Source organism: Prinia subflava, chromosome 9 (assembly GCF_021018805.1).
Source record: "Prinia subflava isolate CZ2003 ecotype Zambia chromosome 9, Cam_Psub_1.2, whole genome shotgun sequence".
Lineage (NCBI taxonomy): Eukaryota > Metazoa > Chordata > Aves > Passeriformes > Cisticolidae > Prinia > Prinia subflava.
In genome coordinates, this window is record NC_086255.1 from 13,658,021 (window position 1) to 13,682,359 (window position 24,339).

Sequence of the window (24,339 nt, forward strand, 5' to 3'; positions counted from 1 at the left end):
ATAATGGAACCCACGTGAGTTTAGGCATTTCTGCTAACCTTCGTGTTCAGTTCTAGGATGATTTTGAGAGTGATGCATAGGGATTTCCTAGCTTTAGGAAAATTCATAATACTGCACAGTCTCTAGCCCAGGTTTCTTTTCTCCTGAGAAATTGCCTTTCTTAGCATGTGCTATTGAAAAGTAGGTAGTTTAGGTTTTGCATTTTTCAGTGCCTTTTTGTTTTTTTAAGATCCTTAAATAACTGTTCCATTACAAACTAATTATTGTATTCCTTATTTACTAATACTGATATTAAAAACAAAAAGCAAAATGGTAATTGGGTGTTGTCATTGGTTTAACTTTACCAGGCAAATCTTTCTTAGAATAAAAAACTTAGCTAGAGACATCTTACACTTATTCAGGAATTCAGTGAGTTTTTATGTGTAAATAGCTTGAAAGCCTTGTGCAGTAAACTATCATTTATCATATTTTTTTTCTTTGTCTGAATACATCTGTCAAATCTATGAAAATAGCCTTTGAAAGTGATGAACCATATTCCCATCTGCCATTCTTTAGGATGCATTACAGTGTGCAGGCTTGTCCCAGAACATTTTTAATTGACACTTTTAGTCCTGCAATTATCACAAATACCAAGTTTTTCTGCTTTTCCTGAAGGACTGGCTGATGGTCTTGCACTGCTAAGATGAAATTGTTCAAACTTAAAGGAGCACGGTCTTGATTTCTTCTTTTAAAAGCTGTTTCCTCTATTATGACAAGATGCACAAGACGTTGCACCCAGACCCAGAAAAAAGCTTCCATGCTGTTGTCTCTTATAAAAGTAGAAATGAATCACAAATGGCCCTGTTAGGCAGCTTTAAAAGTCACCTGTGAATTTCCTTCAGCTTTTTTGGAGTCAGGGCATGTTTTGAGCTGCTCAGTCTGTTACTGGAAGAGGCAGCTGCCTGTTTTTGTACCTGCAGGAGCGTGTCTGGCCACCTTCTGAAGTAAAAGATTCTTTGTGGAGTAGCAGTGGACTGTACCCCCACGTACACCTTGGTCACTTGCTCCAGTGCAGATACTCCCTCAGATGTGAAATGAGAGGCTCTGCTCTTTGCTCCTCTGTGGAAGTGAGAGCTGCTGGGAGGGGAAGAGCGGGAAGCTTCAGCTTCAAGTGCACCTGCAAGTTTTGGCGTTTAAACTAAATCTGTAAGGAGGCAACTCCCTCCTTTTCCAGCATGAAGTTGGAAAAGTTGGAAATAAGTTTTGTGAGTGAAGCCGGTTTAATTAAGGGAATTCCTGAGCATCACAGTTTCACCTTCCCATGGAACAAAGCCAAGGCCTTGTGTGGTGGCTCCTCCGAGTCAAACAGCAGCAGTGCAGAGCTTGCTCTGGTGTCTGCAGTAAGACAGGATCACCAGTGGCTTTCCTGCCTGAGCATGCTGAGCTCTCTAATTTCTTAGAGGCATGACAAAAGTGGGTCTGGGGGAGGGGGAGGATTTAAATCCTGATTCAGGAAGATACTTCAGCAAATCACTTCTTCTTCATCTGCCAACTCTGCTCTGCCAAATGCCTAAACAAGGGTACTGGCTGAATGGAGGTTTTAACTGGAAGCGAGTAGCAGGTTCTTGGACCTGTTTAGGAATGTGATTCATGTACAGAGGAACAGAGCCACAGATGAAAAGCAATTTCAAAAAGCTGAGCTTGAGGTGTTAGGGCAAATCTAGGATTATGGACTTTGATACAATGAAGATGGAAAAGAGATTAAAGAGAAAGTTGATCTTTTAAAATGTAATTATTCTTGAGACACTTTAATAGATGTTACAATGCTGGAAGGATCTCAGTTTATGAGACTGCTGTTTCCTCTGATCTGGTAAATTTGATGCAGACTCTGTAACTTGAAATCTAAGGTGTTCTCAGCTGTCTAGTAGGAAAATCAAAAGAAATGTGAATGACTTCACACCTATGAATTATGAATTAATTAAGTTCCTTCTTACCCACCTACTTGAAAACTGCAGACAACACAATCTTTAAAAGCTCCCTTTTGGTATAATGAAGAGGGAACACAAAACAACTACACCTTGTTTTTACAGGTTACTTTGAATGTATCAAAATTAAGATCACATTTGAAATAGAACTTCTAAAAACCTTCTCTTGCTGCCTCCTCCTCTGCAGGTGTCTCATAGCTCTGCAGGAGGCTGTTCCCAACACAACTAAAAGCCAGATTTTTGTATGAGATGGCTACAGCTCAGGTTTCCAGGAATTGTTTGAAAGCTCAACTAAAATTACAAGTGCTTAAGGTATACTTCAGAGCCTAGAAATATAAGCACTGCTGCCTGAACATACATAAGTTGCCTGTATGAAAATACAGCTGCATCCCCCTAAGGAGCTGACTGGAGTCCTGGACCATAACCCACCCAGCCCTGACATTAACACCATGAGGTTTGGTGCAGAGGCCTCAGCTGCTGCCTGTACCTGACCCTGCAGTGGATCTGTTGATGGGTGGCTCCTGCCTTGTCTCCCTGGCTGTGGTTTCCAGGGCTGGCTTGGTCACAGCTTGCTTGCCTGACTTTGCTGGGCTCCTGCTCCAGGTGCAGATCAGCCAGCCATGTGCTGACAGAAGGAGTAGTTTGTCTATACAGGATTATCAGCAAAGTGCCTGTAAAAATTACAGTGCTAAATAGGTTACACCTACCAAGGTTTGGAATTTGGTGGTTTTTTTGCTAATGTGCACCAAGATCTCATTGTCACATGTCCCAGATCCCTCCTTCCCAGCTATTAAAGTATAGGGCTTGCTTAACTCATTTGGAATGATATTCCTAACTTTGAAAGGAGCTTTTATGATTTCCTTTCTTAAAGCCAAGCCTTTCTTCTCCCTGAGCTTTAGAGGAAGGCCCTGACACTAATTGTTGACTTAGTCTGGGACTGCAGGGGAAACCTGACACCAGGAGAAGCCGAACAACTTCCCTGCATGTGTGAAGAGGTTTTTCATATACACAGCCAATATTTGTGCAGAGTTCCTTGCTATAATCTAAGCCTGAGGTGGTTGTTTGGAGGATCCACTAGTTTCCACCATATTCCCCTTTCAGGTGAAAGTGGTAGTACAGTTTTTTCATGCTTTCAGGTGCGTTGTGGTCACAACCTGGAATCTTCCTCAGATTCCTTTCAGGCCTTTAAAGCAATTAGCTCCCTGTGAGGTGTTATCAAGGTTTGATTTTGAAAGGAGACTGTAAAAAAAGACCCAGTAGGATTCTGATTTTGCATAAGACACTTTCATAGCAAATACACTCTGTTTGTACAGAAATACAAGTTTCTTTCTTGTTTCTATCCATCAGCTCAAGGTGTGAAAGCTGAACAAACTTACTTGGTACCTGAAGTGTGGTGGTTAATAACAGACACAAGTGTGTATGGTAAGGGTGACCACTCATCTGCTCTTTAATTCTAATTTAATTTAATTTTAATTTAACCTTGCCCATACCTGACCTTACATTGGTGCCTTTACTTTTGTTTGAGTGTAGACTGGATTGCTCATTGATGAAAGAAAAAATGACATAACTCAGGATTTAAAAGAAATATGCTCTACACTCAATTACATTATTAAATTTGGAATAATAGTTATATAATGTAATATTGTAATAGAATAATAATTATAAACCTTAAAATCAAAGTGACAAAGGTAGTGCCTTAATGCTGGCAAAGAGCAGATTGATGGTTGGGTTTTGGCTTTTTCATCTGTTATTTTATAGCTCATAAGTAAAAAAAGAGTTTCATTGAAAGATTTATAAGACTGGCAAGGCCTCAGCAGAACAACAGGGGATTTGGCACTCAGCTTTCTGTGGGTCAGAATGCCCATGCATTGTTTGGGCTCTGGTGTCACCATCTGAACATCTGAGTTGCTGCAAGGAGGATTTTTCAGAGGTGATTTAGCTGCGATTTCTGGGTATGGTCCTGTTCTGTATTTCTGTGGTCATAAAAAGCACAGTGCAAATGCCAACATCCCGTTAGCATTGTTGTCTTGTTACAACTGCCTGGTTAAGTGTGAGTTCATTTCTGTGAGCTCTCAGGGTTTGCGTAGTGCACTTACTGTAATATGATAAAAAATGGTAGAGGAGATCTGCGATTGCTTGATGGGCAGCGTGTGCTAATGGGTCATCATCGCTTTGGCTTTCTCTGCAAAGGTTAGGGACTCATTTTCCTGCTGGAGGGACCAGGAAAGCACAGAAATCAGAGGGAGGCAATCTGTGAAGGCATCCTGGGGGGAATCTGCAGGGCTGTGATGCTTGCTCCTTCCTTGCTGCACGTGAGGAGTGATGAGTCACCTCTGCTTTTTCCAAAGGATCTGTTCCTTTGCAGGCATAAGCTGTTGTTGATAATTTTTCTTCATTTTATTTTTCCTTTTATGACAAACCAGCAATTGATGAGTTTTGTCACCAGTACAAAGAAACAAACAATACCTATCATTATGCTGCGGAAAGGAAAGTCGCACAGAGATAAAGTACATTTCAACTGCAGCATCCATTTATAAAGGGTAAAATGCCAATTGAGGAGGCTTTAAATATGGTAAATACCCCTAAAGTAAACTGGGTGTATTAGTAGTGATGGAATGTTACATACTAAGCAAGGTGTAGTTCCCTACCTCAATTTACCACATAGCTGCACAAGTACTGGCTGTGTGGGGGAAGATGGAATCTCTCTTAGTGGACATTTGCCAGAGTCAGATGTGGTTTGGATTTGCTAATCTTCCTCTCGCACTGAGAAGTGTGACAGTATAAACAAAGGAGAAAAATAAATTGTGGGCCAGGATATCAAGGTGAATTTTTGAGAGGAAGAATAGACTCTCTTAAGAGAGGGAGGAAGGACAAGGGTGTGTAATGACAAGGGTTAAAAAAAAAAAAAAAGATGATGTGAGGGATGTGCAGAAATGGAAGGATGAGAGGTTTGAGCTGAAGGGGAGGGGTGTGCATTAGCGCAGAGGAAATCTCTCCTCACTGGTATACATAGAGACATTTCCTGCCTTATGTTTTGGTTTCTTAATAGTTATCTGACTATAAAATTAACCTACATCATTTAATGGTAGTTGAATGGCAGCTAAATTAACCCACTTTCAAAATAGAGCTTACCTAGCCTGTCAGCTCTGAGACAGCCTTGTCCCCAGGCATCCAGGGCTGCAATCCACATCTCTGCCTTAACCTATTTCCCAAGCAGCCAGCCAAAGTGGTGCATCAGTAACAGGCTTTGCTGCTCAGCCCAGCAGCTGACAGAGAGTATGGACATGTATCAAATCACTAATTCATATTTCACCAGGCATTCCCGTGCAAGGAGGGATGGCACTGGCACATGGGGAGTGCAGCCGTTAGGAGTTCTGATACTATTTCTATTAACAATGTGGCCTTGATTATCTGAGGCCCAATTATCTGAATCTCCAGGTTATCTGAAATGGGGTCATATCCCCCAACATCTGTTAATTACACCCAGGATACCTTCTCCTCTCCAGATGTCTCCACTGGCCCCTCCCAAGCTTTGGCAGCCAGACGGTGCTGACTGTGGTTAACTCTAGTGAGTGCTCTACCTAGCTCCTGCATTTGGTTTTTCATATCCATCTTGGGAAAAAACCCCAACCTGGATAATTGCAGAATTTGAAATCCTTAAAGACTTCTAGAATTAGGCAGTGGCTGTGCATGGTAACATGTCTGTTGGAGCTGGGACCAGGAAAGTCTTAGAGGAGGGTGTCCAATGCATTTGAGTTTTCTTGCACCTTTCAGTGTACATTCAGCTTAGGAGGGGAAGGTGGAATTTCTCACAGCACAGCCTATCCTTCTCACAGGCCCTCATTTACTGCAGATAAGTGCACCTTCAGTGGGAGTTTGCTAGTTCTTGAACCTCTGCAGTTGCAGTGACTCCAGCTGACCTTGTGCATGTCTGAAGGTTGGGGAGGGAGAACTTTGTCCCCAGTGTGCTGCAGGACAGACAGGAACTGACAGCAATGGACTCAGGGCAGGGGAGAGGCCATACACCTGTGTCATCTCACGTCCAGAGCCAGTAGATCTTCCTGGGACTGTTAAAGGTACTCAGGGCATCTCTCCCTACTCCACAGTTCATGAGGTTCATTCTCCCTTCTCTTAACTGGGTGCTGCTTTTTTTAAACGTGCAAAGCTGTGAAAATCATTGTAAGAACTTTTTTTTTTGCCCTGCATGCTTTTGTTATCTGTCTTCTGGTGCTGTCTGTTTTTCTATCTATTCTGGTCTTCTGGTGCTATCTATCCTTTCGGAGCACCTAGCTCAGCAAAGATTCTGGGTACTGCCTTAGAAAGAAACAGTCGTGGTAATTTTTTTTTTTTCCTTAAAGGGAAGATCCCAAATGATCTTGATAATTAGAAAAATTAGCAAGGACAATTCTGGAAAGGGTTTGAAAGTTGGTATGTAGAATAGTGTTTCCAACATGATAAATTTCCCTTGGTTTTAAAGCAATAGCTCAGTGGTAAAATTTTTAATTAGTCATTAAATATTGTATTAGAAGTATCACAGAGATGATAAACTACTATAAAATACAGTTGGGTTTTGGGGAAGGTGGGAGTTGAGGAAGCTATGACAGGAATATAAAAAAGCAAAACTTATTTGAGGCTGCTATTTGGTTTTTCTTAAAACCAACTTTGGTTTGTTTGATCTCTATTTGGTTACAGGTGGGGAGAAGTGATCTTTTAATGTTTCATTAGTTAAAAAAAATAAATAAACAAAAGACACTACTCTGAAGGGTTAAAAGTCTGAATCTATAATGGATGTCTGTTATTTGTCCAGCCAGTTGGCTGATTGTACAACCTGGGTACGTTGATGAATACATGCAGCTGACAAAAAAACCCAGCCAAACAAAACCCATCTATAACTTGTTTCTTCCTGCTTTTCAGTTGAAATACAAGCTCAGTCCATCCCCATGTGTGTCACCAAGGACAGAGTAAATTCAGGGGCCTTGAGAGCCTGGCAGCAATATTTCCATAGTTATTTTGGCTATGCTTTGCACACCTTCAGCTTTTAATTTAGAGAAGAAGAGTGCTTTTTCTCCTTCCTAGCTGTTATGTGGAGCCGCAGCTCTTTGCATGCTGCTTTTCTATTTTTTTTCAGTGCAGTGAGAGAGAATTACTGTAGCACCCACAGAGGTGTGAAGGGACTCATTCATCTGTGTGGGGAGTGTGAGGTGCCAGGCATATTTCTGAGGATTGAAATACAGGCATTTAAACTGGTGCATCCAGTGTCAGCCTTTAACTGGGGCTTTGAAAGATGAGCTCCAGAAAATCTTGCTTCAGTGGCTTACACCATTCGTGCCCACGGCTGATTTGCCCATCCCCTTCAAGGGATCGCCACATCCATTGTACCGGCAGAGGAAGCTCATCCTGCACCTCTCAAGGCACGAGGTCTGTGCTGCAGCTATGAGTGGGGATGGGTTTGAGCACAGTCAGATGGTCCCACGCCTTTCCCAGCGTGTTTGCTTTTGCATGGCCATTCCAGCAAGCTGAACTGGGACTGGCAGAGGACCCGTTTCCCCCTTCTGCTGGGTAAGATCTCTGCATGCAGCCCTCCAGCACAGGCACAGCAAGCCTGTCCTTGGGAACCCACAGCACAGCTCCTTCCAAGCTCACGCTTGGCATGCAGGATTCACTGCGCCCCTGGGGCTGGGGTCAGCTCGCCTGACTGCCAGCAGTGAGCAGGTCCCCTTTAAGAGGCTGTCCTTCCTTTGCAACCCCTCAAAAAGGCATTTCCACTCACCCTGAAAAATAAATTAAGTGGTTGAAACCAGCGGGGCTGGAGATGCCACCCAAGGGCGGTGAGACGCTGCCTCAGACCTTGGGCTCACAGTGGGCATGGTCAGTGGTTTGAATTCAGATGATGGAGGGCATGAGGGCATTGCTCGCCAGTCAGTCTTTCTTCTTAGTCATCCACGTTTCTCAAATCTCTGCTTTTGGTCAGGTTTCACACCCTTCAGTTTGATGGGGTACTCAAGTGGTACCTCTGGTTTGGGGTGGTGCAAGGCACCTCTCTGCCGACTGGTGCAGTCAGCTGTGTGGCAGCAGGAGAAGGAGGGTAAAGGTCATCCCTGTAAAAATACTGAATTGGATTTTATAAGTTTATAGCTATGTTTTGTTTCTTTTACAGAACTATAATCCTGGTGCTTAAAGTGGTCTGAAAGGAACAGAAACACTTAGCCTTGAACTTTTGTTCTGCTGCTGCTTCTTGTGCCTCTGAGGTACAAAACATACCTGTAAACTTATAATCAATCAAACCGATGTTCAAGGGCTAAAAAAAGAAACCCAAAAAGGGTACAGGCTTCATGTTCAATAGTAAGAAACTTGGGGTGGGCAAACCAGAAGATTGCAGTTGGCAAGTGACAGGTTTTTGGAGACCAGCTTCCCAGGTAGGTTGGTATGAACCAGCTGATTTCTTTCTCCCTTTCTTTCTCCCCTCTCTTGCTCCCTGCCCAAATACACTCTACAACCAGAGGCAGGCTGGGCTGCTCCTAAAACTCTGTTTTTTTAATGGCATTCACAAGCAGAGCAAGCACAGTCACCCTGGTAAAACAGGAAGGAAGAGATATGAGAACCCTGCCAGTGGGCTGGGGGCACTGCAGGAGCTGGAAAAAGCTCCTCAGGCTGTGTAGGGAGAAACACAAATAACTTGGCCATTCCTCCGCATACTGTAAATCCTCTATCTGTGCAGTCTATAGGTGTTATGGACTGACAAACCTCCGCCTTCCCCCAGCCCCTTCATCCCCAACCGCGTGGCCTTTGTTGGAAGCCCCAGGTCCCCTCCAGCAAGAGCTGGGGGAGGGTTGACTTTAAACTCCACTAAACAGTGGAGGCACAATGCAAACAAATGTATTGCAGCACGCAGCTATGCAAATAGCTTCAGAGCGCAGCACGTTTTCCCCAGCATTAATTGCTGCACCGCCGGGGTTGCGTAGCAACAGCTCCGCTTGTGCCTCTGACAGCTCCTGCCCCTTGATGCTTCTGACACCTTCTGTGGCAGGCAGGGAAGGGGAAGAGAACAGGGCTGCCCTGGGAAATCGAGAGGCGCTGGGAGGTAGTGAGGGACTCTGGTGATAAAATTCACTTGGGACACTGGGCTTGTCTTCTGCTGGCCCAGGTAACGTGTGCAGTGGGGCTGGAAGGAGGATGTTGGGGCACAGGAACAGAGGAGATCCGGCAGCTGCAGCCTCGTGAAGGCAGCATTCGAGGCTGACGGGTAGAAAGGGCAGACCTGCCATGTCCCAGGCTCTGCAGGAAAGCTCACTGACAGGTGGGCTGTCTCTCCCATTGCACTGAATCCTTCTGGGGACCCCATACAGGTTTGTGACTGCACTTACGGCTGGGCTAGAGCCATAAAGGGTCCCCAGATAGTCTCTCACTGGTCGTGAATTTCCTTTTGGTTGTGGCTTTTCCAGCCCTTGAAAGAGATGGCTCATTCCTCATGCTCACCCAAACCTAGGAGAACCTGGGCCAAGCCCTGTGGGAAGGGGTGAGTACAGCCACCAAGGAGAAGGCTGTAGGTGGGATGGGCAGCCCTGGGCTCCCTCACTGGTCTTTCCAGCCCAGCAGCTTCTGTGGGGCTGGCCTGTGTCTCCCAAAAGGCAGGACTCTGCCTGCCTGCCTCTTCAGAGGCAGGACTGGCTGCCTCCTGAGAATAAATTTTCCTCCTGTTTAAAACCATGTTCCCAGTTCCCATCCTCTGTGTTTACCAGTCAGCCTTTAGCTCCCGCTGTGCTTTTGCCAGGCTGAAGAACTTGTTTGCACTCGGCACTTTTCCCTGGAAAGACACTTCAGCTCTGCAGTCAGCTCACCTCTCCTCTATTCTGATAAGCCACATAATAAAATAGCTTTTCTGCAACAGTTTGTACTGTCCATAAGCAACTCTGCCTGAAAATGTGGGGCACTGTTGTAACTCTTCTCTTACATATGAGCCAAAAACAAGCTCTCCTCCAAAACTGCCTGAAGTAGGGAGCGTGTGGTCAATCCTGCGTCCATCGGCTGCCTCGCAAGAGAATGCCCGTGGGCCTGTTTTATTTATTAGTGATAGCCAGGACAGACGGGAAAAGTGGGAAATGCTGGATAGGTACCAAAGCAAACAGATTAGCAGGACCCAGACAGCTCAGAACTCTGTGTGTCTGGGAGATCTGGGGATGGAGAGGCACAGGCTGCAGCTCGGCACCCTTGGGGGCACAGAGAGAGGAAGGACAGAGCTGGGACCTAGCCACCCTCAGAGCCTGACTGCAGGTGGTGGTGAAAGCTCTGCCCCAAGGCTATCCTTAGACACCCAGAAAAAGGCAATGCTGCCTGCAGTACCCAAACAGGAATGGACTGGGAAAGGAGCACATGAGCTCAAGGTGAGAAGCTGCAGCCTATCTTTGAGCTGAAGTGACATGACACCAGAGGACCTTGAACACAGTGTGCCAGGTGAATGGTGTCACTGAGTGTGAGATGGCTCTTCTAAGTAGAAAGGGCATCAGAACTGAATGGATTTATTTCCTTTATCAACCAGGAAAAATATTTATCTCTGTTTTTTAAATTTATAGCGTGACAAGCTCTGTGTATCTCTGATTGTCTCCTTGGAGTACAGTAGGGCAAATAAGGTGACAGTGAGCACGAAGGCCTCAGTCATACTTCAGAGGAAGAAACTAGGTGAAAGACAAGGCCAGAATGCCACAGAAACCTTCAGGATCAGGGAGCCAAGGTCCCCTCTGCCATACAAGCAGGACATGAGCCTTTTCCATCCCACAAGCCTGTGCAAAGCAGGCGTGACCTGCAGCTGGCTGTGCTCGCCATCACGGCTGCAAGGCAGGAAAGGACAGGGCCAGCCACTTTGGTCCCTTCTCCCAGGCCAGGAGAGAACCAGCTCTGTATGCAGGTTTGCAATCTCCTCCTCACCAGGCATCACCCAGCCTTTTCTTTCTTGGCACCCACCTGGGCAATCACTCTGCCTATGCCATGGATTCTTCCTTCAGAGCTATGGAGTGTAGCACCCGAAGGTGCCCCAGCAAGGAGTGAGATGGTTGTTTTGCCACCATAACCTCTTCCCACAGCTGCCCAGGGCAGTGGGGGGCCAGGGCAGGACCCCACCTCTGCTGCTGTCGTTGTAAATTCAGTCTTCCCGGGGAAAGATGGCTGCTTCTCTTTAGAGCTGGGCTTGTGAGTAGGTGAGTCACCGCCCTCTTTGCAAAGGTGGAAAAAAAGATTAGGCTGAGCTCTGCCTCTTCGAAAAGCTCCCTGCTCCAAGCCCAGGGGGTTGAAAGGTTTTTTTATCCCCTTTTGTTATTCAGCAGAGCGAGGGGAGGAGCTGGGCCGTGTAAGAGATCCTGGCTGACATAACCCTTCCCATGCAGGGCTCTGGAGAGGGGCCAGGGTGTACCTGGGTATTTTTATTTAAACTAATCCCAGACGATCCAAATTGAAAGCCATCGCAGCGCCAGGTAGGACCAGTTCAGACGGTTGCTGGAGGGCGTTTTTCTCACCTGGGTGTAGTAAAGCAGTCTCCAGGTACGTTGTTTATTGCTAACCCGGGAGTATGTTCTGGAGGTGCTGGGACACATTCGGCAAGGTGAGCTTGCTCAGCTTTTCCAGGTGGTTTTAGGAAAACCCTGCCTAAGAAGCCTTTAAGGAAACTGAGAGGCTGGGCTTGAGAGGCAAACGTGTAAAACACGTTATGCCTGGGCAAACAGGAAAGCAAAGGGCTGGGTAGCAGCTGCTCAGGTCAGGCTTGGCTACAGCCTGGCATTTCTGGGCTAAGAGGAGACCAGGTCAGCCCTGAGTGTGAAGTGGCCCCAGGTGTGCCTGCCAGCCCAGGGAATCAGGGCACTGGAGGTGCCTCCCTGGTGCATGTCAGTTCAAAGAAAGCAGCCAGCAAGCTGTAAAGGGAGCAGGTGAGGGCTGCCCAGGGCTGGCTCTGGTGTGCCTGATGCCACTGAGAACAGCTGGCTCTGGCCATTGGCTTTCCCTTCTCCATTTCTCTGCTGATAGCTCCTCCAAACTGGAGCTCTTCCTCCGCATTCACCTGTTGAGCCCTATGCCTGGCAGCATGGAGCGGGAAAACCCACTCCAGATGAAGCTGCTTTTCTCCTCCCTGGCCCTGAACCCTTTGATAAGCGTTGTCCCCCTTGACCGAGCTGAGTGAGTGAGATTGGTGTCTGATGCTGGGGGGTGGCAGGCAGAGAAAGGCTGTAGGGGGAGAAAGGACTTTCACTCCTCCAGTACAAGGCCAGGAGGTGCAAAGTGCAAATGTTGCTGCAAAGCAACACTAAGTTACTGGTAAAGATCCTGTGTCAGGCAGTGTGGGGCCCTCTCGGTGTGGTCAGGACTGGGTGGGAATCGTCTGTGCTGCCGTTGGGAGCAGATACGGTCTCGATAACAGCACCTGGCATGGCACTCATGATGCATTCATGCAAACACTGGGTAATTATCCCTTAACCTCTCCACCAGTAAGTCCTAATTAATTGCCTCTGCCAAGCAGGTAACTGATAATGGCCTGGGTTTGAGCGCTAGCTAGTGGCAGTGACCCTGTGCTGTAGAAGCCCAACTTTCTGCACAACCACTGTGTGCTGGCAGCCCATCAGCTGCAGGAACACTTTATTAAATGGCAGCTAATCAAAGGTCAGTGCAAATGGCATGACACCGCACAGGATGCCTTGCTGCCTGCATGTCCTGCAGGCTCAGAGCTCACCAGCATTTCTGTGCTGACTACAGAAGAGGCTCAGATCTGCTCAGTTTGGCTCCAGACCCATCTTCTGCCACTGATGTGTAAGCAGAATTTTAAGACTTCAAGTAGCTGAAGATTCCTGGCATCTGGATGCCCAGCTGGGATGCTGCTCTACTCTCACCCAGCCTAATAGTGCAGACTGAGGGAACAGAGGTGTGCAGCCATCCTAGAAATACTGGGCCTTCTACACCAGGTGCTGTGCAGATACTAAGTGTGATTCTTTTTAGGTTTGCTTTGAACTTGTGAGATGGTGCCTACACACTGGGCTGTCCTAGGCAGAAGTGTAATTATGAGTGCTCTGGCAGTGGCAGACAAACAAAAGTGCAGTCTGTGTCCTGCTAGCACGTAAGTGTGCTCACTGGGACTGAAGGGACACCTGCCAGCACCAGGAAAACAGGATATTTGATCTCACCTGGAGGTCAGGCAAGTGATGTGCCTGATTGGGAGGAGGAGGGTTATTCTGGTTTTGCAGCATAAACTAATGTTCCCTAGGACATGTTACTGACTGCTTCTCTCTTTGTCTCTCTAGTGAGGATGCAGCAGAGACAATAGCAATAGACTCTAACAATCAGCCGAAGTCTCCACTGGAAAAATTTATGGTCAGACTGTGTACACATCACCAGAAGCAGTTCATTCGTGTGCTAAACGACATATACACTGAAGTACAACCAGACTCTGACGGCCAGCAGTTATCCGAATCTGAGAGCATGGAGGCCCCTACTTGTGGCTCTGGTTGTAGCCAGCGAAGCACTGAAAATCAGGATAAGGGTGCTACTTGTACTGAATCAAAGCTCCCTTCTACATTGGACCCAGGACAGTCAGGGGCCGATGGCCCCCTGCATGTTACGGGACAAGCCCCGAAGCAGCCAGTGGAGCTGAAGTCTTTGGACAGAGCAGAGAACTCTAGTCCTGCTTTCAGAAGGGACTTCTGCGAGCTCTCCATCACCAGGCTTCGCTCTGCTAGTCCAAAGGACAGCCCCCCCCAAGGATACCTCAGCACGTTGAACTCTTCCTCTTTGAATTTCCATCATGCCGCAAAGAGCCTGGAAGGGCAGCAAGCTGCTGGACATGAACAAGAAGCTGGTATCAGGTTGTGTGAGGATAATAAAGAGCAGTTAGCAGGTAAGACTCTCATGGAAGGTTATATCTCAGTCAAAGTGGCAAATGTGAATAGCAGTGAGGACAGCTTAGACAGCTGTCTGGGGTCCCAAAAGAGCTCTTTCAGGGCTCTCCCAGAGGAGTCTTGGGATCCTGGCTTTGCAGTAACTCCACCTCGCAGAGCCGACAAAGAGAACACTTTGCAATGCAGCTCGAAAGCATCTTTGCACCAGGACTTAGACGCAAAAGAACAAGATGTGAGACCAAAGCAAGAAAACCACCTGCATACCATGGCCAAGGGCAAGGCAGGCTGCCAGCTGCACCCAGCCGAGAAGGGCACACTAGACAAGTCCAAAGAGGGCTGGCTGCCCGCTGGCGCCATGCCAGCCGCACACCGGACCCCCGGTGGGCACCCCCGCGCCAAGGCAGCCTCCCTCAGGTCCTCTCGGAAGAGCAAGAAGACCTCGGGGCTGAGGATCAATGACTACGACAACCAGTGCGATGTGGTGTACATCAGCCAGCCCATCACCGAGTGCCATTTCGAGACGCAGCGGCTGGTGTCGTCCCGCAGGACGGCGAGGAAGAGCACGCGTGGGTATTACTTCAACGGGGAGTGCTGCGAGCTGCCCACTGTGCGCACGCTGGTCAAGAGCTCCCGCGCCGAGGAGAGGGCGAGCAGCCCCGCGCTGCGGACAGAGACCCCCGTAAGTGCGAAGCCACCCCCTGTGCTCTCGGTGGAGGGGTCTGCAGGGGCAGGACGGGAGGGTGAGAAGAGGGTTTCCCTGAGGCTCCTGGCTAAAGTGGCACCAACCAGCCTAGAAATGAAAGAGAGAGCTGAGCTGGGCTCCATGCAGCTCCGGGATACCCGAGCATTGCGATCAAGGGAAGCTGCTGTGGCCATGCCGTTCTTCTCCCTCTCTGCTCCACCCAGCCCCCAGAAAGAGGAGAGCTTGGCCAGCTCACCCCCACCTGGCTCCCCTCCTGCTGAAGGAGGGGGGATAACAGTAGGAGGCACTGTCACCTGGGAGGCTGGCAGTAGCCTGGGCTCCCCTGGGGATGGCAGCAGCAGCAGGCAGGCTGCTGATATTACAGCCTTTTCAGTCTCAAAAGCACACGGTGAGGAGGAAGGTTGTCCAGGCTCTGACATACAAGCTATTCCAGACCCCTCTGCCAGCCCAGAGCCAAAGTCCTCCTCACAGCCCTCTGAGGCTATAGACACAACAGACACAACACCTCTGCCCTGTGATGGTGCCAGGGATCCTGTCCAGCTTCCAGGCTCAGAGGATGCTGAGCTCTGTGGGCAATGTCTGGCAGAACCCTCCCCATGCTCTCCAGGCATGCAAGCTCCTGATGAGCCCCCTGCTACCATGGATGGGGAGAGCCCCCTGGAGCCCCCTGCCACTTTGCAGTGTGGGGATGTGAACAAAAGCATCAATGCTAAACCAGAAACCGAATCATTTGTCATGGAGGGTGACAGCCCTCTTGAGCAAGAGGATGCTGTGCTCATCAGCACACCTCTCCCCAAAATCTTGGAAGTGGAGACCATGCAGAATAACAGCACTGCAGGTGAAAAAGAGCCCACTGAAGAGGAAATGCCACCCGACCCAAACAGCTCAGACTCTGTCTCTTCCAAAGAGAGTCTAGACAAGAAGCGAAAGAAGGGCAGGAGAGCACTAGTGGCATCGGATCGGTGTCTTCGAAGCCAACAATCCCAGTCACCTGCCGAGGGCAGTGCTGAGGACTCTGGTTCTTCCAGCTCTGTGCAGCTTCCTTGCCTTCAGATCAAACCCTCCAAGAGCCCTGGCGCTAAGCGGTTCAAGAGCGAAGTGCAGCTGGATGAGGCAGCATCCATGCACTTCCCAAATGATTGCTTCCCCAATGTGCTGCTCAAAACCAGCGAAGAGCCAGGCATTGGCCAGGCTCCAGAGAGCATCACTCAGCAGCAGCCAGGCAGGGAGAATGGTGTCACTACCAGACAAACCTATAAAAGCATCTTAGCAAAAGAGACTGCTGCAGAGGGAGAAAATTCCTCTAAAGATGACTCCTCTGCTAACAGCAGCCAAAGTCAGCCGGATGAGATGCTGGAAATCAGCATCCAGGCTGATTCTGAGAAGAAAAACATTCTCCTCCCTCCAGAGAACAGTGTTCCTGCAAATGATGCTGAGCAAGTGGATGTGAAAGCAGTCAATGCCAGTACAAAGGACAAGGAGAGCTCTGATGATGCTAGGGATCTGGGCAAGCCAGTGAACTATGAGCTGGTGACCAATTTGCCTCTGTGTCCCAGCAGCAGAGGGGGAAGCAAGCATCTTCCAGCAAAAACTGCAAAGCACAAAAAGGCTGCTCTGCAGTTTTATAACTTACGACCCGCACCTGTAGACAGTGCAAAAAAGAACACACCAGGGAAGGAGTCTATGCAAGCAATCCCCAAACTGAGGGATGAACACAGTTCAGGGAATGATGACTGCCCAGCACTGGAGGATATAGACATGGCTGACAGCAAACCAAAGTTCATGGAGTGGTGTGCTGAAGAGGAGAACCAGGAGCTCATTGCTGAGTTCAACACTCAATACATGAAAATCCAGAAGGGCTGGATTCAGCTGGAGAAGGAGGTCCAGCCAACCCCAAAGGTAAAGAACAAAGCTGACAAACTGAAGGAGATTTGGAAAAGCAAGAAAAGAACACGGAAAAGCAGAGGCTCGCTGGAAGTGCAGAAGCTTTCTCCTGTGCAGATGCTGTTTATGAAGGCCTTTAAGCTGTCTGACATATGCCAGTGGTTTCTGGAGACAACTGAAACCCGGTCTCTAGTGATTGTGAAGAAACTCAACACCCGTCTCCCAGGGGAGATTCCCCCCATGAAAGTCCCCATGCAGAAATATTCTTCCTCTGGTCTCTACCCCAGCTCTCTACAGGCTGAACGTTTGAAAAAACATCTCAAGAAGTTCGCTGCCACTACCCCGGCTCGGAATAACCTGAAGAACCAAAAGCTTTGGGCCAAAATTCGTGAGAATGCTGATAAAGCAGAGGCTGAAGAAGCCACCACTCTCAACCAGATGTCTCCCAATGATGCCAGCACCAAGGAGCTGAGTGAAGACAAAACAATCCAGCCCGCCCTCAGCTTGCCCACGCAGGCCAGCACCAGGATCCTGCGCAAGTACTCCAATCTTCGGGGCAAGCTGCGAGCTCAGCAGCGCGTAGTGAAGGCAGAGAAGCGCAGTGATGGCCCAGGGGACCATCTGTCCCTGGAGAGCAAGCAGAGCCAGAAGAGTGTGTGCATCAACCCCCTGATGTCTCCAAAATTGGCCTTGCAGATCAAAGCAGCTGCCTTTCCTTCTAAATCTCCCTCAGTGGATGGAATGGGGAAGGGGCGGAAGGGAAAGAGTAGGTCCCAAGAGGATCCCTTGCCCAAAGTTGACCTCAGCAAGAAGAAGAAAATGCTGAAGGAGAGCGGGAGCACCCAGGAGCGATCCAGCTCCTCCAGCAAGGACAAGGTGCCTGCCAAGAAGGCTAGTAAAGTAAAGCATTCAGAGGTCAGCGCGAAATCTCCCGCCACCCGAAAGCAGACTGCCATGGAGAGGAGCAATAAACTGGCCAAAAAAATGTCTTTGAAAGAGAAGAGAGTCCCCAAAAAGCAGCTGGAGAAGATGCGGCTCCCCATGCGGAAGGGCAAGGAGAATACGAGCAGACGGGCCGTGCTGCCTCCCAGTCACGAGGAGCTGTCCAAGGCCCCAAAGCAGAAGCCCCTGGGGGAGTCCTCCACGCGGTCACAGAAGATGGCCAACAAGAAGCACAGCAGTGGGAAAACCCTGACAAGGTCCATGAAGAAGATGCAAGAGAACAGTGTGTCTCAGGGCAAGAGGAAGCTGAGGGCAAAAGTGGACTGTTCACACAGCAAACGCTCACGACTGGACCCGAAATAGCAAAGAACCGGTAGCCATGTACAAAACTGATGTATAGTAGTAACCCTTTACCATGCATTAACTAAAGCTGCTTTTATAAGCTGTAGCAAGCCTTTAAAAATCCGCAGTTAAAGGATAACGCCCATGATTTTAGGCATCAGCAGATGTGTCTTGGACAGAGAAGAGGTTGGTCTGTCTGGCTCTGCTGTTTAGAAAGAAGTTTCTGCAGTTTGAACGTTCCTTGGGTTCTTTTAAACTTGGAACCAGGCAGTTTTTGTTTAAAGTACAGTGCCTTATTTATCACTTTAAAAATAAAAATAAGAAGCTCGTCTGTGTGATTTGGAGGCTTGCGTTTTATACTTGAGGCACAAGCACTTGTACTGTAGCAGAAAGAAAACCACCTTCGTGCACATGAAGTAGCTTTTGTCAGCCTTTGGGTGCACACAAACATTTCCCTTTCTTTCAGAGTCCTCCTTCTGTCTGTCTTCTTAGTGGCATTTAAAGCAAAACCAAAACCTTTTGAATCACTAAGGGAGAGAGAGGCAAGTCTGTCCTATGTCGGTTTGCTGGTAGCAGCTGCTGATGTCCCAGACTGTTACCTGCATGAGAATGTGAAGTAGCTGCTGGTGTGCTGCTGATGGCTGCCTGCTCCTCACTGCACATCCTGTGGGTGGGGAGAGCCCGCTCAGGCTGAGGGGATGCCGTAGGCACACCAGGCTGCCACATCCACTGCTGCCAGCTGGGCGTGCTGGGCTGTATCTGTCTTTTTTCTTGCTGGATTCAGGGATGAACCAGTCTTGCCATGCTCTGCTTTTGGATGGACTTCCTTCTCCTATTTCCGTGTCCTTGTGGTGATTTCTGTGGTCTCTGATGGCAGTTTTTCTGCAGCGCTTCACTGAAGATTGAATCTCTCCCTTTTTAAGGGCTTGAGTTCCTAATGTTGGTGCTTTGCAGGAAGGAAACTCTGGCCCTCACCTTTTGCTTTTGTGCACATCTTGCCTAGTGCTCTCCTAAGCCAGGATTTGCAGTTGAGATAAGGTTGGGATAAGGGACTGGCTTGTGTTAATTTTTTACCATAATTTGCATATCACCCTTTAACTAGCAGGATGTGGGAGGTTTGTCCTTGCTTGTGTCACAGAACAGGGTCATAGTGCCTGTCTTCTCTTAGAAAAACCTGTTAGAAGTGCATAGAGCGTCTGTGCTGGTTGTGCTGGGCATATGACCAGCAGCTGGGGAGGGCTATGGTCTGTGCTAGGGCAAGGCCCCTGCTCAGCCATTGCATCCCCACAGCTTCACTTTCACATTGCTGCAGAGTCCATTTGCAGGAATCCCAATGCCAGCCTCTTTCCACACATAGAGCAGCAGTGCCTGTCAGGGCACTGTGTGGGCCCTGAGCCTGCCAGACCTTTAACAGCTGCCTTGCTGGTCCTTGCTCAGCTGCTGGTCCCTGATGAGAACAAGGCTCTGTTGCAGCCCATGAATTCAAGAGATGCTGGCCCTGGGAGCAGAGGCTGGAAAGGGATTGGCTGCAAAGGGAATTGCTTTTCATGGTTGGCAATGAACCCCAGATCTTAAAGCCTGGGCACTGGAGGTGAAAGGCAGATAATTGTGTTAAAATCTTTCATTGTACCCCTTTAGTACAGAGGATGAAACCAGGTGTTTGATTTGCACGCCCTTCACAGAGCATCTCTGGCTCTCTTGCAGGTACTCCCTTTCCCAAGCATTGACACACACGATGCTGCGGCACATCTTTCTCTTACTGTGAAATGGCTGATTTAAAAAAAATCCTTTGCCTTTCCTTTGAATTGTGCTAGAATAAGTTAACTCTCTGAACAGCTAGCAAGTGATTAAATCTAGCCTGTCAGTCCCTGTACAGATTAATGTGAAGTTATCTATTACTTTAATTTTTACTGCATGCGTTAAATATGTCAAACATTCCATCAGAAAAGATTTAAAAGCATTTCAAGAGAGGTGTAAGGCAGGAGGGCACTGATGGCAGTTAAGTGACTAATCTGTACAGGGTGACTGATCTTTTGCAGGGTTTCTTTCCATCTTGCTTCTCCATACCTACTTATGGTCCTTCTCTAGCCTCTGGCTGGGTCACAGCCATATGGGCCCAGATTTCCTCTCCATCCTCTGGCCCAGTGTGCACATGAGCACACCTCTTACCTTTGCTCCTCACGCCATTCCCCTGCAGCAAATCCCCTCTCCCCGTCCTTCACCATCACTGCTGAAGCACCTGCACCAGTCATCATGCACTGTGCGCTCCTTGAGGCTTTCCCTCTCTCTTTCTTCTCTCATTTTTTAGCTGCTGGCAAGTGGTAAATGCAGGCTGTCCTGCTCTCTGTCTTCTGTGCTTCTGGGAGCAGGAATCCCATTAGGATAAAACCCTATACAAAGCAAGTGGAAAGAGTCTTTCTAGATGGGGCGCTGCTGCTCCAGTCCTGGATGCCTTCCTGCACCCTGGGGCTTCACCAGCACTGACTGGCTCGAGCATGGCAAGGTTGGGGGACAGCAGGTGTCATTGGTGCTGGAGTGGAGCAGCTTCTGGGCATCTGTCCCAGTTGGGAGTGCATTGCTTGGCTTAGGCAGTGGTGGGATCAGAACACTGAGCTTCCCGACAGTGTCCCTCACAGGATGTGTGCTGCTGAGGCACAGCCCCTACTTTAGAGCAGTCTGTTATCAATAAATGTGGCTCTTATATCATGCAGGGGATGCACAGGGAGCTGCAGATGAGCTTAATGAAAGGAAGAAAATAAGCAACATGATTTAGTACCTTATTCCACATGGACATGGTATGTGTTTCCATGTGCTACAGGTGCAGAGTTGCCCACTGGCACTACCACAGTGCCATCCTCAGATCCACAGCCTCATTGCGCTCTTCTTCCCCTGGGCTACTCCACAGCTCTCTGCTCTACTTCAGCTCTGGATTTCAAGTGCTAAAACCCACAAAGCAGATCTCTTTCTGTTACTTTGTCTTTTCTTGCTGGCTACTTTCTCATCCTATTGAAACTAGTCTCCATCATGCATCCTGGTGCATTTATAGGAGCAGCGTCCTCTTAGCTCTGCACCTCCACAGATGTCCTCACTATCCCTCTGCTGCCAGCACCAGTCTCTCATTTGCATGGTTACCTTTTTCTCTCTCTTGTTGTCATCGGCAGCTCTGGGTCTTCACACTTCACATGTTCAGGATCCGTCCATCTTAATTAACCACTGGGAGGAGCTGCCTTTGCCAAGCTCAGAGTCAAAAATTATGTTGGTGCTGTAGCAAGAGCAGTTTGAGTCCAGGATGGTTCCTCCTACCTGTAGCTGTTAGGATCTTGTTTAGCAAGGCCAGCCTTGAATGGGTTTCCCTGCTGACAGGGTGTGTGATATGTACCCAAGGTGTGCACGTATTTATATTCATCACTTACTTATCCTGGCAAGGTCCTGTTTGCCAGCAGTCACTCTGTGCAGTGGGGTTTCTGTAATCACCTGCCAGCATGTCAGGGAAACAGATTTGCAGCAAACCTTCTCTGAAGAGCCGACCAGTTGGCGCTGATGCTTCAGACAAACTTTCTGCTGCATTGCTGATCAGGGTCCATGAGCTGTGAGAGCAGGATGAAATTGTTCACGCTGCACTCTGCACCCCTGTCGCTTCAGTGCTGGAGATGCCATGCAGGGCTGGACTGAGCAGCCTGGCTGGCTGCCCACACCACTTTTTGCTGGTGTGCAGATGAGCAAAGCTGCAGCCCAGCCCATGTCCCAGCTGCTCTTGTGGCACCTCTGGAAATGCTGATGTTTCCAAAAGCTTTGCCAGCTCCTAGTAACCACCCAGGAAATAGACATACAATCAGATATACTGGTGCCCTGTTTTTAAGACTTGCTGATGGACACTTTTTCTCTCCAGCTCCTAAACTTTCAGCCTAACAACTGCATTCCCAGTTGAAGGTGACTGAGAAAGTTGTGATTCCCAGCCTTTCAAGGGTACAAGTAGTGCCTGAGGCAGCGTGGATGTGAGAGTGGCCATCCAGGTTGGGCTCTCACCTTTCCACCATCAGCAGTCATGCCAGAGGAAGAGGGCTGAGCCCCAGCCAAGGTGTTCTTGGGTCTGCATCCTTGAGCTGTGTGCCTGGACAGCCCAGGAGAGAGATGGGGATAGGCTCCTCCTTGACAGGGAATGCCACTGGAGCTTTTCTTGTAGCAGTAGGTTTTTTGAGCAAACCACAAGGCTATGGTGTCCCCATGTTGCGTGTGTTCCCCCGTGTGTAGCATCCATTTGGCCCATCCTTTAGCTTGGTGGTTGTGAAATGAATCCATCTGTTCTAAGATGTTCTCAGGAGTTCTTGTTTGTATTAAGCTCACCCCTAGGCTTAGCAGAAATCACAGTCCCCATCCTCCCTGCTCCCCTCCCCGCAGACAAGCCCTCTCTCTCACGAGCACTTCCACCTTCTCCCCAAAGGGCAGCAGAGGGCAGCTGGTGGTTTTGATTCAGGGCACATTGGCAGCTTTGGGGCAGCCGAAGGAGCTGGGATGCAGCCGGCCAGCATTTGTGACATGGGTCTGGAGGCCAGGTGGTCCCACAGGCTGTATTGCTAGCCAATGTTTTCTAAGTCTGTTTGTAAGAGTACCTAATTTTAAAACGAAATGTGAATATATATTATGTGTAGGTGCCATGTAAGATAGTGTTGTGCTAGGCAGCAGGATGCTAACCTACTTTTTAAGCTTTTTGGGAGCAGGAAAAAGCATTTTTCTCTCACTTCATGCTCACAGATCTAATATTGTAAATAGGTTTTTAAAATATTTATTTCCTGGGCTTTCCACAGGTTCTGGTTCTGACTGGTGTGTTGGTTGGTGGGGCAGTGCTGCCCAGCGTGCCACAACCAAAGGGCTGGCGAGTGCGCTGGGGACGGGGCGGGCGGGGCGGGAGGGTGGTGCCGGTGTTCAGGTCGGTTTTGTGTCACGTCAGAGCTGAAGCATTAACTCTCTTCATCTCCTTTTGATGATGCCAGACCTGGTTGATGGCCGCGGTCCCCAGGGAGGCCGTGAGCTCCCATGGCCAGCCAGGATGGCTGTCCCCCAGGACAGGGGGCACTGCAAGCAATAAGATTTGTAGTAATAATGTCTGCTTTGACGGCAGGGGCTCTCGGGGCTCAGGGCCAGGTGGGAATAAACCTGCTCCCAGCAGGGGCTCAGTCCAGCATGGCATATGGGGGGTCTCTTGACCTGGAGGTACTCAAGGAAGTGTCCTCGAGCATGCAGAAACTGGGGGGTGCTGTCACCCCCAAGGAGCCCCCCCAGACCACCCTAGTAGGGTAGGTAGCTGCTGGTACAAACTCCCACCAGTGAATTACTGCCTTTGTGGGTACAGGTGACCCAAGGGAGCACATTGCTGTCGCTGCTAGTCCTAGGGCCGGCTCCAGAAGGTCATTTGCTCATTTGCTTATCATTCTGCAATTTTAATTCTCCTTCTAGGAGGTTTGAGGTCATTTGGTAATTTTTGCTTAAGTGGGTTTAGATTTTTTTTTTTTCTTCTTTTTTAACCCCTTTTTGCCTGGAAGGCTGGCTCTGACCTTCCTGTCCAGCTGTCTGTGTGGGGCAGTGTCAGCAGGATCTGCTTTTATGATGATGGGTCTCTGACTTTGGAGGATGGAGTGAGGGGTGCTGCTGGGTCCCAGCCCTGCAGGACCCTTCACCAGTCCCACACTTCCTTCACCCTTGGAACAGGTGTGTAAAAAAAGAAAAACAATAAAAAAGGAAAAGAGGAAACAACGCAGTAATTTTTTTCTTAAGGTGTAAAACATTTAAATATTATCTCCACCCTGATGGCAAATGTTTTTCCTTCATCTGTGTCTGCTTCCCTGGGAGAGTTTTGTTTCTCTGTTTGTTTCTATATGGATTTTAGACACTGAGCTGAAATTCCTCCTTTCCGGTACTGTATGTTTGAGCCCAAGCAATGTGAACTGTACAGACCAGCAGTGGGAAGTGGGAGTGACTGCACCTGGGAGAGCCGTGGCTTGGGACGGCATTCCCAGCTGGTGTAGGGAGTGGGAAGTACTGCGCCACAAGTTGGGAAAATGAACTGTCTGCTGTGAATTCTCGGTTGGAAATGTGGAGAGGAGTTTCCATTAGATAATGTTTACATACCTCACCTGACAAACCTTTGAAAGTGTATATATAAAAAAAAAAAGAAAATAAAATTATATTAAGTTGCTTTAAATCAATATGTATAGCTATAAGAGCTGGGTCATTTGAACTTTGAATATGTATCGATTCTCTAAATGTTGACATTTTGTGAACTCTGTGCTCCTGTCTTTTATTTCATCCTAGCCTATGGAAAAAGTTGTGTTCTTGTTCCAGGTAAAAGGTCCCTGACTCAGATCTGAACTCCTCAAGGATTCCCACCACCTTGTTTTCTTTTCTTCCTCACTGTCAATATTCACCCTATGAGCTTTCTAAAGGTCCGTATTTTATTGCAGCTTATTAAACGTTTCTTTGATATCAATGTTTGTTTGGTGTGATAAGTGGGGAGGACTGAAGGTGAATGCATGAGGTAGGGCACAGCAGGCTGGCACCCTCCAAGTGTCACCCCCTCCCTATGGAGGAGGGATATAAATGCCTGTGTGGGGTTTCAGTGCTCCCACGTCAGTGCCTG

At 48.4% G+C, this 24,339-nt stretch overlaps 1 protein-coding gene across 5 annotated transcripts in view; it reads left to right on the forward strand.

The window, feature by feature from the left end:
• The window catches only part of LCOR (ligand dependent nuclear receptor corepressor), an 86,315-nt gene extending 62,126 nt beyond the window's left edge, over positions 1–24,189 (forward strand). For 4 of the 5 annotated variants that reach the window (XM_063405480.1, XM_063405483.1, XM_063405481.1 and 1 more), the window contains one exon: positions 13,241–24,189. In XM_063405480.1, the coding sequence (XP_063261550.1) occupies positions 13,241–17,726 (4,486 nt within the window). In that variant the 3' untranslated portion in view covers positions 17,727–24,189. Of the gene's footprint in view, positions 1–8,121; positions 8,213–13,240 lie in introns of all 5 variants that reach the window. The other variant, XR_010081302.1, reaches the window with a different exon arrangement.
• Positions 24,190–24,339: the final 150 nt, after the last annotated feature.